General features: G+C 37.5%; 1 protein-coding gene across 1 annotated transcript; it reads right to left on the bottom strand.

Annotated features, from left to right (window-relative positions):
- Nucleotides 1-2,011: 2,011 nt before the first annotated feature.
- On the bottom strand, nt 2,012-15,409 carry PDK4 (pyruvate dehydrogenase kinase 4). The gene is made up of 11 exons (XM_072784084.1): nt 15,039-15,409; nt 13,916-14,057; nt 12,436-12,507; nt 11,493-11,677; nt 11,241-11,327; nt 10,712-10,789; nt 8,459-8,535; nt 6,566-6,664; nt 6,273-6,383; nt 5,848-5,961; nt 2,012-4,233 (listed from the first exon to the last, which is right to left on the bottom strand). The coding sequence occupies exons 1-11, from the start codon at nt 15,166-15,168 to the stop codon at nt 4,090-4,092; spliced, it is 1,239 nt and encodes a 412-aa protein (XP_072640185.1). The 5' UTR covers nt 15,169-15,409; the 3' UTR covers nt 2,012-4,089.
- Nucleotides 15,410-15,677: the final 268 nt, after the last annotated feature.

Here is a 15,677-nt window from a genome sequence, read left to right as displayed (position 1 = left end):
TCAAGAGATTTCCTTAGTATTAATAACTTTACCTGTTAATTCATTTCTCTCGAAATATGTGATAATTTCCAATGGCCAAAGACCACCAACAGAGAGTAACATGAAACAAAGATCAGTTGCAATTTAACTTGCTTGGATAAGTATTCCAGAGTTTCTGCAACATTGTAAAACTTCTTTAATACCATTTAAAGCATAAAATTGTGTAAAGTTTGATGTGCACAGAGTCTAATCTCCCCTTAAATGCAGATGCTGTTCTATAGGCAGTTTATTTATGTGTTTATTTCTGTATCTGTCCAGTGAATGTCTATGGACTGCCTAAGTAACTGTGATGGAAGGTAAAAAGTGAAAAATCAAAAAGAGAGGTGTATGGATAACACATTAATGGAACACTGCTCTCCGTGTTCACAGCGGGGGATGGGGGGGGGTGGGGACTTCTTATCTAAGCTCTTGTGAAATTATGAAAGTCCCTCAATTCTTTCACCAGGCCAAATCAAAGTGATCTACAGGGTTCATGTACATTTGCAGTGTTGGTACACAGTCAAGCCTAAGTGCACTACTTGAAAGTATAGCTGAGAATGAAGAAATTATCAAGGTCAATGCCTAAGCTACTAGCTTTCAAAGATCTCTTTTTCTTTCCTCTCTCACTGTACATGTCACTGTAGTTATTAAGATCAAATGCTTTTGCCATTGCTAGCCAAATTTGAAATTTGGGAGAAATGGTATAATGATAGTTTGATGAAAATGCAGCCAACTTTGTTTAACTTGGAAATTAGTTTCCTTTGACTTGAGTCAAAAAGATGTGTGTGTGCATATGTGGGGAATTGTGGGACTTGAAGTCCTGCAGTTTTTAGGAAAATGTGGATGAAGAGTCTGAGCCTATACAGTGCACTAACTCTCTACTTTCCAGGCAGCTTAGTCTAAGGACACTGTACAGCTAAGTTCCAGGTACATGTGTACGTGTTTGCATGTGTATGCATGTGTGCATGCGCTTTCTTTAGACACATGGTGCAGTATTTCCCTGATGAAAGAAAGTAAGGTAGTAAATAAAGGAGACGGTCATTGATAAAGGGCTTTCCTGTATGTTTTTTTTGGGTCTAATGCCTTAGGTTGATGGCATTTCTGATTCCAATATGCTTATTCTGACAAGATTTTAGAATTTAGTTATGACAAATCTATTCTACTAATTTTTTCTTCCTCTTTTTCTTTCTTTCCTCTCCCCCCTCTTTTTTTTTCTTTTTTTTGTTTACAAAACTTTGCCAATAAGGGCATTGTGAAGTTAGGCAAAGGATGTTATCTAAAGACAAAGGACTAAGTTAGTTAAGAAAGACAATGTGAAGATTAATTTATAATTTCTTATTTCTACATTATTATTATCTAGATATTTAATCCAGAAGTTGTTTGGGAACCTAAATTATCTAGGCAATTATTTTGGTACTTTACTATATTTGTTATGTAAGTACAATCACCAAGGGAAACTTAAAGTTTACCCCAAAAATGTACAGAATGTATACATTGCAAAAATGATTATGGAATATATTCAATATATTCATGTAGATTAATACACTGTGTACTATGTGATGTGCTATTGAAGCATACACAAGAAAGCAAAGAAGAACTGCAAATTTCTGCTATAAAGTACTTATCTTTTGTTTATTTTTTTTTTTATTTTTTTAATTTTTATTTATTTATGATAGTCACAGAGAGAGAGAGAGAGAGGCAGAGACACAGGCAGAGGGAGAAGCAGGCTCCATGCAGGGAGCCTGACGTGGGACTCGATCCCAGGTCTCCAGGATCGCACCCTGGGCCAAAGGCAGGCGCTAAACTGCTGCGCCACCCAGGGATCCCTTATCTTTTGTTTAAAAATCAAAATTTTAAGTTGCTTTTAATACTTTTATAAAAGGCTATACCCAATATATAGATGAGATTTATATGTAAAGTGAGGAAAATGTTTACCTCAAATTTTTCTTAGTAATTTGCCATCTATTTGAGAAATGAATTTCAAAAGACTATGTTTCCTGTTGTAATAAAAATATTTATTATAAAAATGGTTACATCTCTGTACATAGAGACAAAAACACAATTTATACATCAATAACTTAAGTGGGCCTGAACATTCAGTATCCATCTGCTAGAATCCTAAAGTTCTTCCATAGATTTCACAAATACCAATGTAGACTATTTCTGTATTATAGAACTCTATTTATACAGTATAGTTGATGTTACTGTGATATTAACATTTCTTTTTCTCTAGTATTTCAAAGACAGTTCACAGTGTTTGGATTAATTAATCAACTGCTTTAAATCTTTGGTAAATACAAGTATTTACATGCAAAATGTTTAAAATTTCAGTAAAAACTGAAAAGTCAAATAATCTATTGCAAATAATTTTGTGTAATTGATAAATGCATGAGTCAGAGTCCCACCATCAAGAAAAGTCATTACCTAGGACTTCTCATGATAAAGTCTGACATCCATAATAAATCATTTCAGGCCTTTATGGCCACTACAGAAGCACCACAATTCTAGACCACAGCAAAATTAAACACAAATGTTAAATTCTACATATACAAACATAAACAGTACTTATTATTTTACAATGCAGAAAATTCTAGGTTTTTTCTATATCCCAATTTACCTACCAATTTGTCACAGATGAGATTATCTCATAAAAGACTATTACCTCGCAAAAGTGAGGGAACTATTTAAAGAAGCCATTCTGTTTTTAAAGACCAATTCATCCTCTTGCCAGTAATTTAGCTATGAAAATATAGATCATTTCTTAAAATAATTTGTGGGGGTGGGGGGGGAAGCAAGATGCCTGTCTTCTGTTTCTTTCTTCCCTCTTCCTTCCTTCCTTCTTTCTGTTTTTCTCTTCCTTCTGTGAGAGTGATGTGCTAGACCGGCCTGTCAGCCTACAGATTATATCAAAGTCCCCAAAAGTTCCATACGCATTACAACTTTCATTTATCATCCCTCAGTCTCAATGATTCAAATGAAAGCAACCTGGAATGAAAACCTCTTACTCCCAGGCTGTTTGTTAGAAATATCCCAAGAAGTATTTAAGTTTGAATGTTCTCGAATCACTTGATAATTAGGAATTATTTTTATGGACATGTTAATGCAGGAGTGTAGAGAATATAATTACATGTATCAAAAATATACCTTTTTAAGCCTAGAAAAGGAATGCCATCATTGGATTACCACCATTGCAGGGGAGTGAACAGCCCCTCCTACTGAGTTAGGTTCTGAATGTATAGTTTCTTTCCCTAACATTGGTTTTTCCAATGTACATTTCATTTATAAACAAAGTAAGGCGAAGAGAGTTTTGCTATCACTTTGGCAATTCTTCTCTCCCTCCAACTGCCAACATCCTCAATTCAGTGCATATTTTAAAACTCACCCAAGACTAGGCAGGCACCTGGCAATAAGTGTTCACTTATTATATGAAGTGTAAACAGGAAAGCAGCATAATGAAGATACGGTATTTATCAGAAGAGGCTTTCTTCTGAATTTCCAAAACGTTTTGACTCATTCCTCCCTCACTCAAATAACATGCAAAGTAAATGTTATTTAGTCACCAGCTTTTCCTCCCTAGAGAACACAGAAATACAAGAAATGTACCTTTACATACATTTCTAATTACAGAGCATAAAGTAAGCCCTAACCCTTTGATGTCAGGGAAATGTTGGCATATTGACACTCGATATGCAATAAATACCATTATCTCATGCCATCAATCACAGGCCTAAAATATCAGTCTATTGAAACTGCTAGCTTATATCTTTACTTCGTTCCCATTCTTGTCGATAAAGACAGGGCAAACTGAAGCTTTTCCTGCTTCAGGATCTGATAGAAGCTTGTACGTTATGCTAAGTTTAAAGACTAGAGAGCTGGCCATCTGTTAACACCTACATTACACTCTCCTGGGTCCGAGGAACGGGCTTCGTTCCTTCTTGCACCACTGTTCCCAACAAGGAGTCTTTGTTGCTTTTGTTTGTTTTTGAGGAAACGAGTTCACACACAAACATTCAGGAAGCAGCACTGGCTTAGACCCACTTTGATCCCTTAAAGTGTCCTGAGTGTCCACTTTCACAGAGCCACTTTCCCCTTTGCCAGATTCTTTGGTTCCTTGCTTGGGATACACCAGTCATCGGCCTCGATGCTCATTTGATAATGTTTGAAGGCTGATTTGTTAAAGACTGGGAGTTTTTCTACAGACTCTGAAGATAAAGCCTGAAAAGAAGAGAGGGAAGAAAAAAATCAACCCAAAGAAATTCTTCATGGCATAATTTGTACTTGATGTGATCATTCAGAAGAAAGTATTCAAACATTCAAATACATCCCTTTAATTGATTCAATAAGAAGAGCACACCATACATAGCTGATGGTACGCTAGACAGTGTATAAAAAAAAAAAAAAACTAAAACCAAATATTATTTCTACCCTCTAGAGGCTGAGATAGTATATATACAACTATAAATTGAGGAACAGAATTTGTCTTCAATGTTTACACAGGTCCCTTGTTTGGATATTGCTGATGTGATAGAACTGAAGAACAAAGCTATTCTTTATTTACAAAAACCTTTGTATCTGTGATATAGAGTTCTAATCTGATGCTATTAATTTATTAAAGTCTGATAATAGAAATCTGTGATCTCTTAATCTTTCCCAGTACTTCGAAGACTTTCTATAAGATGAATACATTAACTATTTCAGATAGTCCAAGGCCTCTGAGCAAATAATTCCTTTGCACACAATGAGAGCCTACGAGCTTCACATGCCCCCTGGCATACAGACATACTAATGTCTGTAAATACATTTCAGTCAAAACAGCTGCAAAATGATGAAAAATCAGGACAGTGACCTTAACAAATCACATTGAAGCTTTTATCAGAAATAGAAAAACCATGTACCAAATTTTAAAGTTTAACTAGGAAATGTCAGATTGTCCCATTGCTAGCTTGTGAGCAGTTAGCTTTTCCTTCCCTGGATTTCTACTAAGGTCAGCTGAAGGTCTGAAGTATCTTGGTATCAGTTGTTTTCTAGGCTGGAACATAATTAGCATCTATTTCCCATGAGTTTAAATAAAATGATGGTACAGCTATTCTCACAAATGCCAAAAGGTGTTGGTTTAAAAAATTCACGTGAACATCTCCTTATGTGGAAACTAATATGTTTTATGAGAAACAATTTGGCTTCGCTTGAAGCAGGTGTCCTGGCCCCACTTCCGATTGGTAAGTAACCATATTAAATATTATTAAATAGTATGTCTATGCATATCAAACAGAAAATGAAATGGGGATCCCTGGGTGGCGCAGTGGTTTGGTGCCTGACTTTGGCCCAGGGCGCGATCCTGGAGACCCGGGATCGAATCCCATGTCGGGCTCCCGGTGCATGGAGCCTGCTTCTCCCTCTGTCTATGTCTCTGCCTCTCTCTCTCTGTGACTATCATAAATAAATAAAAATTAAAAAAAAAAAAGAAAATGAAATGACTTTTGGTCATTATTTGCATTAGTTTAGTTTGAGGTATTCACTATGGACCATGGAACTGAGGTCCGGAAAAGAACTGCTTTCAGAATTACTGTTTCAGGGCATCTTGGGTGGCTTGGTTGGTTGGGTGCCTGACTCTTGATTTTGGCTCAGGTCATGATCTCAGGCTTGTGAGATCAAGCCCTACATCAGGCTCCATGCTCAGCCAAGAAGAGTTCTCTTTCTCTCTCTCTCCCTGTGCCCCTTCCCCCACTTGCATGGACTCTCTCTCTCTCAAATAAATTTATAAATAAATTAATTAATTAATTAAATCTTAAAAATAGAAATATTATTATTTCTACTGGGTTGAAAGGATACCTTTAAGTAGATGACGGCATCTGTTCCATATCCTGACATAGAGTAGAGATTCAGATCTCCTTGAAAGTACTTGGCATAGAGACGAGAAATTGGTAAGCCATAACCAAAACCAGCCTAGAGGGAAAAGATCAGTTACTGGCAAAGAAGTGGACATGATCATTGAAATACAAAATGTAAGAAGGAGTTATTATCCTCCCTGCTGCTGCTGTTCTTGAACCCAGATAAGTATTTTCTACTTCCAATCAGAGACCTCTCATAGAATTGTTTCACTGTCTTCAGCTTGCTTTATCATGCTTTCTCATACCCCCTACCCCCTGCCCAATTTAACTAAATTGAGTAGCTTGACTAAATACTTCCTTGTACTCCTTTGCTTTACATTTATAACTAGGTGGCTGGGGTGAACTTGGCCATCTAATTGGTCTTACCAAAGGAGCATTCCGGGAATTATCCATCACAGGCGTTGGTGCCGTGGAGTATGTGTAACTAAAGAGGCGATCAATGATCCTCAGGGGAACACCACCTCCTCTGTCTGAAATCTTAAACAGACAAACCAAAGCCAAGCATTAAAAACAAGGTACATTTGTCTATATTTCCTTTATTTAAAAGTCACCTGATGTCCATGACTTTGATCTGTTTCTCAAAGCGGAGAGCTTTATTATTATTGACACTTTTTTAGTTTTCTCCAGAGAGACTCAAAAGAAAAACAGAGAATGGTTACCTTAATTGTAAGATCTTCTTTTCCCAAGACAACAATCACTTCAATTGGTGTAAGGGAAGGCCAATTTTCCTGGTGTTCAACTGTTGCCCTCATTGCATTCTAAAGAAATCAAAACCATAAGGAATTCAACGGCAGAAGAATGAGAAACAATAAATAACTGTTTTTTATGTTTAAAATAAAAGCAGCACAGAGGGTAATTCAAAGTTCCTATTTTTTTTTAAGTTAGTAGTAAAACAGCTCTGTAAATAGCCATTTATGAATGTGTCATGCAGGATGTATAATGAAAAATATTCATTTACCATGTAATACAGCTCCTGGGAGTAATGTCTAATGGAAAAACAATTCTGCTAGCTGTCAAGTTCTTATTTGTAAGCTTAATTTAAATGTAGAAATTGGTTTTTATAGTCCATTTCCTGGCTCTCTCTTTTCTGTCTTTCCATTACATTTTACATCCAAGCACCAAAGACTATTACATAACAAATGAACAGTGAATCATTGAACCAATTTATTGGCTTTTATAAAACTTGCCAGGAAAGGTTGTTACTATTTAAAAGGATAGTAAATAATTCTAAATTAAATTTCAATTTGCATTGGTTATCATCTTAACTTTTACCAATGATGGCAAAATAACTGTAGGAATTGGACCATTCAATTTAAAAATAAATGAAATCAATGAAAAAGTATCTTTTGTCCTTTAACAGAGAAGAAACTCAAACAAGTTTTCAGACAACTGGGTGCGTCTCACACAGATAAAGTTTTGGTTTATTTCACATGTTTTCCTCTCTAACCTCCTTGTGGTACATTATCTGCTTTCTGGTTTCTATATAATACTAAGTTCTAATCATTAGCTGAAGTAAAAGAAAAAAGATCAGATGTCTGTAGTATAATCAATACCTCATTGCATTAACATTAGAATAAGGTAGGAAATAGTAAATTCTGAGAAAAGCTACATCAGAATTAGAGGTAAATTTCTCTTTTTTTAGGCTTCCTCCCCCAGGAGTCCAAGAGACTCTTGGAAAGCATCATGAAGTGTCAGAAGGTTTTCTTTTTTTGGTGTAAGTACAGTCTTAGTTTGGTCTTAGAACACAGGACAGATTTGCTTCTTGGTACCTGGCTATCCCAGACTAGTAACATTCACATCCTTTGTGAGCTTGTTAGAAATGCAAATTCTCAGATGTACAGAATCAAAATCTCTAGGCCAGAGCCTAAGAGTAAGTGTTTTTAACAAGCCCTCCAGGTGATTCCAATGCATACTGAAGTTTGAGAAGCACTGTCACAGTCTTGCTATGGAAAGTGTGGAGTGTGGACCAGCAGCATCACCTATGGGCTTATTATTACAAATTCTAAGCCCCAGGACCCATCCCAGCCACACTGAATCAGAGTTTACATTTTAACAAAACCCCAGGTGATTCATATGCACATTCAAGTTGATCTTGGAAGGAAATGACTGACTTCTGAGTATATTCTAAACTCAGGTTGGAGCCCTGCCACCTGCAGAAACTCTGGACCTGAGCATTGGGATTTGGAGCTGGACCATCCTATGGGGGTGGAGGTAACAAGGCCCCATTCACTGAAGCATTCACCCCCTGACCTTCCTTAACAAATGCATGAATGACTAGTGCTTTGTTGGACACCTGAAGAAATAATAAGAACAGGTAGCATTAAGACATCGTGAATCATATTGCACATTCTCAAATATGTGTTGATGCTCTAATGAACTGCATGTGCCCTTTCAAACATTAACTATAGCTTCTTTCTATTAGGAGCACTAAAGTGTGTTTGGGAGAAGACAGTGAAGCTCCCATTCAGCGGGAAATGATAAAGGAAATAAAAATGTAACATGTGAATTAAAAAAAAAACAACCCAAATTGCAATCACTGTGAAGTGTCATACCTTGAATAGTTCAAAGAGCATATGATGAAGGTGAGAAGGTACATATACAATGTGAATTGGCTGGCCTGGAAATTTTCCTAGAAAAAAATTTAGACTCACTTAGAACTGGTAAATATTTCATTAAAATATTTGATATTTTATCAATATTTTATCAATATCTATTTGATTAATAGATACTCCTTATTCCTGAGATTAGAATATTCCCCATCTTCCTTTCCTCTGAAATTCTACCCTAGACCCTTTTCTTTTAAACAGTAAACACAACTGGCTTATTTTCAAAATGCTATTAGGGTTGTTGCCTTGTGCTCTATGATTAATTTTTGCATTTCTCTACAAATGTATAAGGTCAGATGAAGTGTGTGACAGGGTACTATAAATTAGATTAGGTGGATTATTTGTTTCTGCTTTCAAAACTTTTATACTGAGGTATTTCAGAGTTAAAATCATACATTTTAAGAAAAAAGAAAGAGTTAACGTGTCCATAGAATAATACTGAAATTAATGTTAGGTATAATTTTCATATTTTGTGGGAAAATAACACATTTAAAATTCTTGATTTTTATCACCCAAACATTAAATCTTAGGGGCTAAATATGCTTACATTTCACTGAGAGGCAAAAGAAAACAGAAACAAAAACCTCATAATATTGTTTGAGAAGAAAAATAAAAGTATTATTGTTTGGTGTCCCAGGCCTTGGCAAAGTTTGAATCAGAAAACAGAAGGCCTGGCCCAATTCCCTCCTTATTTTATCAAACAGTTCAAGCAGTTTATCTACAAGTATTATGCAACAATGCTGTTAATGCTTAGAGTTCTTTTTCAACCTTTATTTGTATTCTTATTTTTAATTTAGCAATAATATTTACATATTCCCAATCCACGAGTTAGAGTACTTTTAATCTGAGCAACTTAATTTTAACTGTCCTGCTTTGAGAAGCACTATGGGAGAAGATTTAAAAAGTGCCTTGCATTCATCATATTATCACTTCAACGTGGGAAGACCCTATTTTTTCAGTTACCCTGGATCTGAAGCCACTGAAGTATGGTCTGCTTCCAAAACAGTGGTGCATACTTACAGAACAGTTAAATTTTTTTTTTGTAATTCAAAAATATTTTTATTTATTTTTTATTTTATTTTTTTAAAGATTTAATTTATTTATTCATGAGACACACAGAGAGACAGAGAGAGAGAGAGAGAGAGAGAGAGGCGCAGAGACACAGGCAGAGGGAGAAGCAGGCTCCATGCAGGGAGCCCCATGTGGGACTCGATTCCAGGTCTCCAGGACCACACCCTGGGCTGAAGGCAGTGCTAAACCGCTGAGCCACCCAGGCTGCCTAACTTAAAAATATTTTTTTAAATTTATTTTTATTTTTTATTTATTTTTTAAAAATATTTTTTTTTTAAATATTTTTAAAAGAACATTTAACATGAGATCTACCTTCTTACTAATCTTGCGTAACTGAAATTTTATATCCATTAAATAGCATTTTAAAATAAAATATCGGGGATCCCTGGGTGGCTCAGCAGTTTAGCGCCTATCTTTGGCCCAAGGGCGTGATCCTGGAGTCCCTGGATCTAGTCCCACATGGGGCTCCCTACACGGAGCCTGCTTTTCCCTCTGCCTATGTCTTTGCCTCTCTCTCTCTCTCTCTCTCTCTGTCTCTCATGAGTAAATAAATAAAATCTTTAAAAAAATAAAAAATAAAATAAAATAAAATAACCCATTTACCCCAGCCCCCAGCCTCTGGCCACCACCATGCTACTCTCTACCTCTCTACGTCTACTTAACATATCTCAGATAAGTAGAATCACACAGTATTTGTCCTGTGACTGCCTTATTGCTTACAGTACAATTTGAAGTGTTTTTGTTTCCAGGTCTCATGAGTAACTTCTCTAGGAGGCTATTTCTGCTACCAAGTGGCTCCTCCTACTTCTGGCCTCCCTGACTCTCATATTCTGCAATAAGCTATCTTTCTTTGATCTAGGACACTGGAACTCATGCTACTCTAAATCTTAAATTGTTTGTTCAAACCTTGCCTCTTTATGAATCATCATTAGCAACTGAATATGCTCAAACTGGAACTCTGCAATGGAGATCAAGAGAACCTTGGCTTCAAAAAAGAAGCATACAAATTCTAGACAAGTTCAGAAGGAAGAAAAGGAATGCAGGAGTTGCTTTGTATTTACAAGAAGTAATTATACTGGGAGAACAGTGAATTTTCCATAGATTAAAATATTTTTTTTTATTGCTTACCATTCACTTGTGTGAGCTTTAATTCTGGAGACGTTAAATAATACTGGTCACAAAGCATCTTCGAACACTCAAAGGCATCTGAAATAGAAGGGTTTTTTTTTCATAATGATGAAATGAGTTTATGCCAAGTAAAATTTTCATGTGATCATCAGTGTGCGTACTACCCTTAATTTAGAATGTTCATTAGAGTACAGATTCACCTGTATGAAAAAATATCTCTTTAATATTTTATTGAAGAAAAAATTAAGACAGTGTTGATGTTATAGGGGTGGTGATAGGAATATGCACACTTCAAAGATTAAATAGAACATAGAACAATAAGGCCATTACTGTATGGATTTTTTAATTTTATTAATGAATGTTTAAACCCCTGACTCTCAAAAGCAAAGGATCTTCATGACAGTATTTATAAAAACATAAACTGGAACACTCTGGATATAAATTCATTCACAAAGTCACCTCAACTATAGATATGTCAATCATACAGTGTACATTTTCAATAAGGGAAATGCAGAAATCTAGAAATTACCTTGGACCACGGCTGCCACATCACAGCTTGGATCAATGCTTCCAATGTGAGTTGGGTTGCCTGTCTCTGAGTCACTGAATATAAGAACTGTTGAAGAATAAAAACAAAAGATGTCATAAAAACTAGGATAATAATGATTAAAACTACCATTGAAAAAGAATGTGAACCCCTGAATAATGAAACATCTGGTTGGGGTATGGCTGATATTCTATACCCATCTCAGTATATCATGACCATGATGAGCTAACTTACTATGCTGGTTCATCAGCATCCGGGTAGAAATACGGTTCATGTAAAATCGATCCAAGAAATACTGAAGATTTTGGTTGGTGACTGGATCAACTGTACAGCCATCTTTATATTCTATGATTCCTTGTGCCATTGTAGGAACTACATTGTAGTGTCTATTTCGAACTTTGATGAGAGTATCTGTAAAACTAAGCCAAAACACATTTAGAGTTAGAGAAAGTTCAAGTAAGTTTCATTCACTTATATGCCTTAGATTACTTCAAAGAAGGCTGAAGCTTTTTTTAAGTACCCATCTAAAGAATCAAATGATAAAATGTTTGGATGAAGGTTTATTAAGGTTCTCACTACAGATTCTCCAACTACAATAGAGGAGATAGTATTACAAACAGATTTATTTTGCTTCTCACTTAACATAAAAATACCAGCTTTCTAACTGGTGAATTCATTCTAGGAATTCATTAAGCCTTCTCTTTAAAAAATAATAATTAAAAAATAATTAATATTAAAGATAAGTCTAGAGTGCCATTGTGGAAAAAAACATCAAGATTTCTTCTCAGATTTATAAAAAGATTCTTCTTTCCTATTCTTATAGGGAGAAACTATAAGTTAATCTGAAAGAAAATGTTCTATCTCCAATGACAAAATGACATATACTGATACTATGTCATAGTAAATCTACCTGTGAATCTAGTCATCAGACTAAATGTATACTAAAAATAGATTTCCTTAAAAATAAATCTACACTTGTTCATTCTTAGCATCATTTTCAATGTCATCATTCTTCATCACTTTTAAAAAACCAACAAGTCAAAACTTGTCATTTGTAAGGCAGAGGGTATTTGTTATTCAGAGTTGTGGATCCTTTAATTCATGTCTAAAAAAAAAAATCTTAGGAGTATGTCTGGAAATAGTCAAAGTTTTAGACACTCTAATGCATAAAACTTACTCTGATAATGCTTTCTGGTCTTCTGGGCTTTTCTCATGGAATTCCACCAAATCCATCAGGCTCTGGATATACCTGTAAAGTGACAGGTGTGCTTTAAATTTAAAATTGAATTGTCAGATACAAGTGACTAAATCATTTCAAATGATTGGAAAAGAGAAAGCATTATGTTTAAAATTACAACTTTCCTCCAGCACATTTTTTAGATCTAAAATCAAACCAAACCAACCAAACAAAAAAACCCAAAGCTATGACTTTGACCCTCAAATTTCTAACTTAAAATTTATTTCTTTAATCACTCCAGATTAAGTCATTCCAGTCAGTAGTTTTTGTTTTATCTAGCAAGTGTTTTCTTTTTTTATAGCATTTAGAAACCAACTTTTTTTTTTTTTAAGATTTTATTTATTCATGACAGAGAAAGAGAGAGAGAGAGAGAGAGAGGAAGGGAGAGGCAGAGACACAGGCAGAGGGAGAAGCAGGCTCCATGCAGGGAGCCCGACATGGGACCCGATCCTGGGACTCCAGGATCAGGCCCTGGGCTGAAGGCGGCGCTAAACTGCTGAGCCACCTGGGCTGCCCCTAGAAACAGCTTTTTAAGAAAAGCTTCCTAATTTTTCCTACTACATTCATAGGTGAAGAGAATTCGTGAAAGCAGCAAATACTATGGATTATGTGTTTGTAACTGTTTAACAATATATACAGTAATATTTACAATTTGATTATAGACTATATAATATTTATAACACATATATATTTCTAGAATCAATGAACAAAAAGCTGTCTGTCAGTAGATTAGGGTGAGGCTCTGGCGAATATCTGCCTCAGTGCATATCCTAGTCCTGTTCTCTGAAAATTTGTTCCTTTGGGTGATCTACCCTCTCCAAGCCTCAGGATCCTTATTTGTAAAATAAGATGACAATAACTGACAATTACTAAGTTCTGGCTTGCGCTAGGTACTGTTTTAAGTACTTTATAATGGATTAGCTCATTTAATTTCACTCACATGAAACTCTTTGAAGCATATACTTTATTTTCCTCAATAGCAGATGCAGGAACTGAGGCATAGCAAATTTAAGATACTTGCTAAGAATTCCACAACTAGGAAGAGGCAGAGGTGGCATTTGAACCCAACGCCTGCTGTTAATTGATTTGTAAGTAACAAAGATTAGACCTTCTAAATAGTAGTCCTTCTATTTCTAGAATAGGATTCCATGTGCAATATCAAATTCTGTCTCTTATTACTTAAAATACAATTATATCATGAAAGTATGTCCTTTTTCAGGGCAAAATGTCTCTTTATAGCTTTATAACTGTCCCTATGATAACTTACCCTAACTTACTAAAAAAAAGTCTTTACATCTTTCAAAAATACTTACTGTTCAGACCACCCATTTCCAAAGATGATGTTAATGTATTATAAGAATTCATACTCAGATACTTGTCTTAAAAATAGAGACTGTTTCAGAATGGGTTCACCACTTACCAGCTTTTAACTAACTGCACCGAAGAGGTATTGACTAATCGATCAGGGAGGATATCAATTTCCTTCAGGATATTGGCCAGCCTCACAGGCAATTCTTGTCTCAAAAATGCAAAAGAAGTTCTTTCACATGCATTTTCTGTACCTGTAATAAATAATATTTATTTAGTTTTTGAAAAAAAGTAGATCTGAATCATACACTTGAATAGCATTAGATATCCAATATCGAACACATACACATATCATTAAATTATAGTTTCACCCTCAGTTGGGTTACTCTTTATAATAAGAAGTATCTCCTCCTTCATGGTCTTTTTCTTTACTGTCTTTTTTTTTTTTTAAAGGACCAATATGAGAATTATTGTTTCCTTTTTGGGGGGAAGAGGATTCACTTCCATTAAGTCAGAATGTCCCACAGCTGTCAACACCACAATGTCCACCAGACAACATCGTTCAGAGGGTTCTAGATACGAAATTGAAGTAGAAGGATAAGACAGTGGGTAAGAATCGTGATATTTCCACATTAGTGATAAATATCATCACATTTAAATTCTTGAAATATTCCTTTTAAGACCGCTGCAGAAGGTTTGTAAACATTTCTGGCAGTAAGGCAAATATTCAGAAAATCATACTGGCAAAGAGACAAAACTGTTAACAATGCAGATGAATGTACCCTGTCAACAAGTGGAAGGTGGCTAAGCGATAAAATCTCACTTAATTTGAGGCTGCTTTATAACATTAAGAATCCTCTCCAAAAAAGTATATAATGTTGTGAAGGAGGGGATAAAGGTTTTAATTCATTGTGATATGGTGGCTCAAAGCAAGAAAAGTGTTTTGACTGGAAGCTTGCACGGAAATAAGAGCTCAAACCATCCAGCATCAGTGGGTCAGCAAGCGGCCTTGACCTGTAGGTGCAAACTGTGAGAAATAAGGCAGCTAGCTCTAGGCCAGGGTAAGGCGCCCCGGCGTCGAGGGTTCAGGGTTGAGGGCTCTCCTGCAGGTTTCCGACAGCAGGAGAGCAGCGTCCAGGTATCTTAAGCGGTTAGCCCCGCCCCCCGCCCGAGGGCTCAGAGTTGGGGCGGCTCCCCAGCCCCGGCGGCCCGCCCGACCTCCCTCCCCAGCTCACCGAAGTCCAGGAGCTGCTTCATGGACAGCGGGGACGGGCTGTAGCGCGAGAAAAGCTCGACCTCGCGGGGGACCACGCTGGCCGCGCTCAGCGAGCCGGCGCTGCGCATCACGAAGCGGGCCGCCTTCATCTCGACGCCCACCGCGACGGGCAGGCGCTGGGGCCGGGGACGCTCCGAGGCCGAGGAAAGCTGCGGCGGGGGCCGGCGCGGGGCGGCGCGGGGCGGCGCGGGGCGCGTCTGGGCAGGGGGCGCGGGAGGGCCGGCTCGTGCGCCCGGCCTGGGCTGCCTGGGCTGCGATTCCGGGGCGCTTCCGAGTGGAGGAGCCGGCAGTGAGGCCGAGGAGCTGCGAGGGGCCCGACGCTCAGGTTCGCGTCTGGCCACGACCCGCCGCCTCCCGGGGTTTTATTGGTTTCCCCGCACGCTCCCCCCGGCCCCGAAGGGGCGGAGTCACCGGGACTTGGAGCCGCGTCCCGGCGGCGGCCGCGCCAATCAGCTCAGATAAAGAACTTTGGGCCCCGCCCCCGGCCGCGGGTCCCGTGGGTGGCGGGACCTGGCGCGGCGGCCCGGGGCTGTGAGGGGTCAGCCGGGGGCGGAGGAAGGTGAAGCGGGCATCTGGGGTACCGGAGCTCGAGATTAGC

This window comes from Canis lupus, chromosome 18, assembly GCF_048164855.1.
Source record: "Canis lupus baileyi chromosome 18, mCanLup2.hap1, whole genome shotgun sequence".
Lineage (NCBI taxonomy): Eukaryota > Metazoa > Chordata > Mammalia > Carnivora > Canidae > Canis > Canis lupus.
Note: the sequence above shows the minus strand (reverse complement) of the source record. Positions and strands in the feature narration are given on the sequence as shown.

Coding starts and splice junctions, on each gene's coding strand:
- PDK4 (XM_072784084.1), bottom strand. CDS start 15,168: ATGAAGGCGGCCCGCTTCGTGATGCGCAGCGCCGGCTCGCTGAGCGCG. Junction 14,058..15,038: donor GAAGCAGCTCCTGGACTTCG/GTGAGCTGGGGA, acceptor TATTTATTACAG/GTACAGAAAATGCATGTGAA. Junction 11,328..11,492: donor GATGCTGATGAACCAGCATA/GTAAGTTAGCTC, acceptor ATTCTTCAACAG/TTCTTATATTCAGTGACTCA.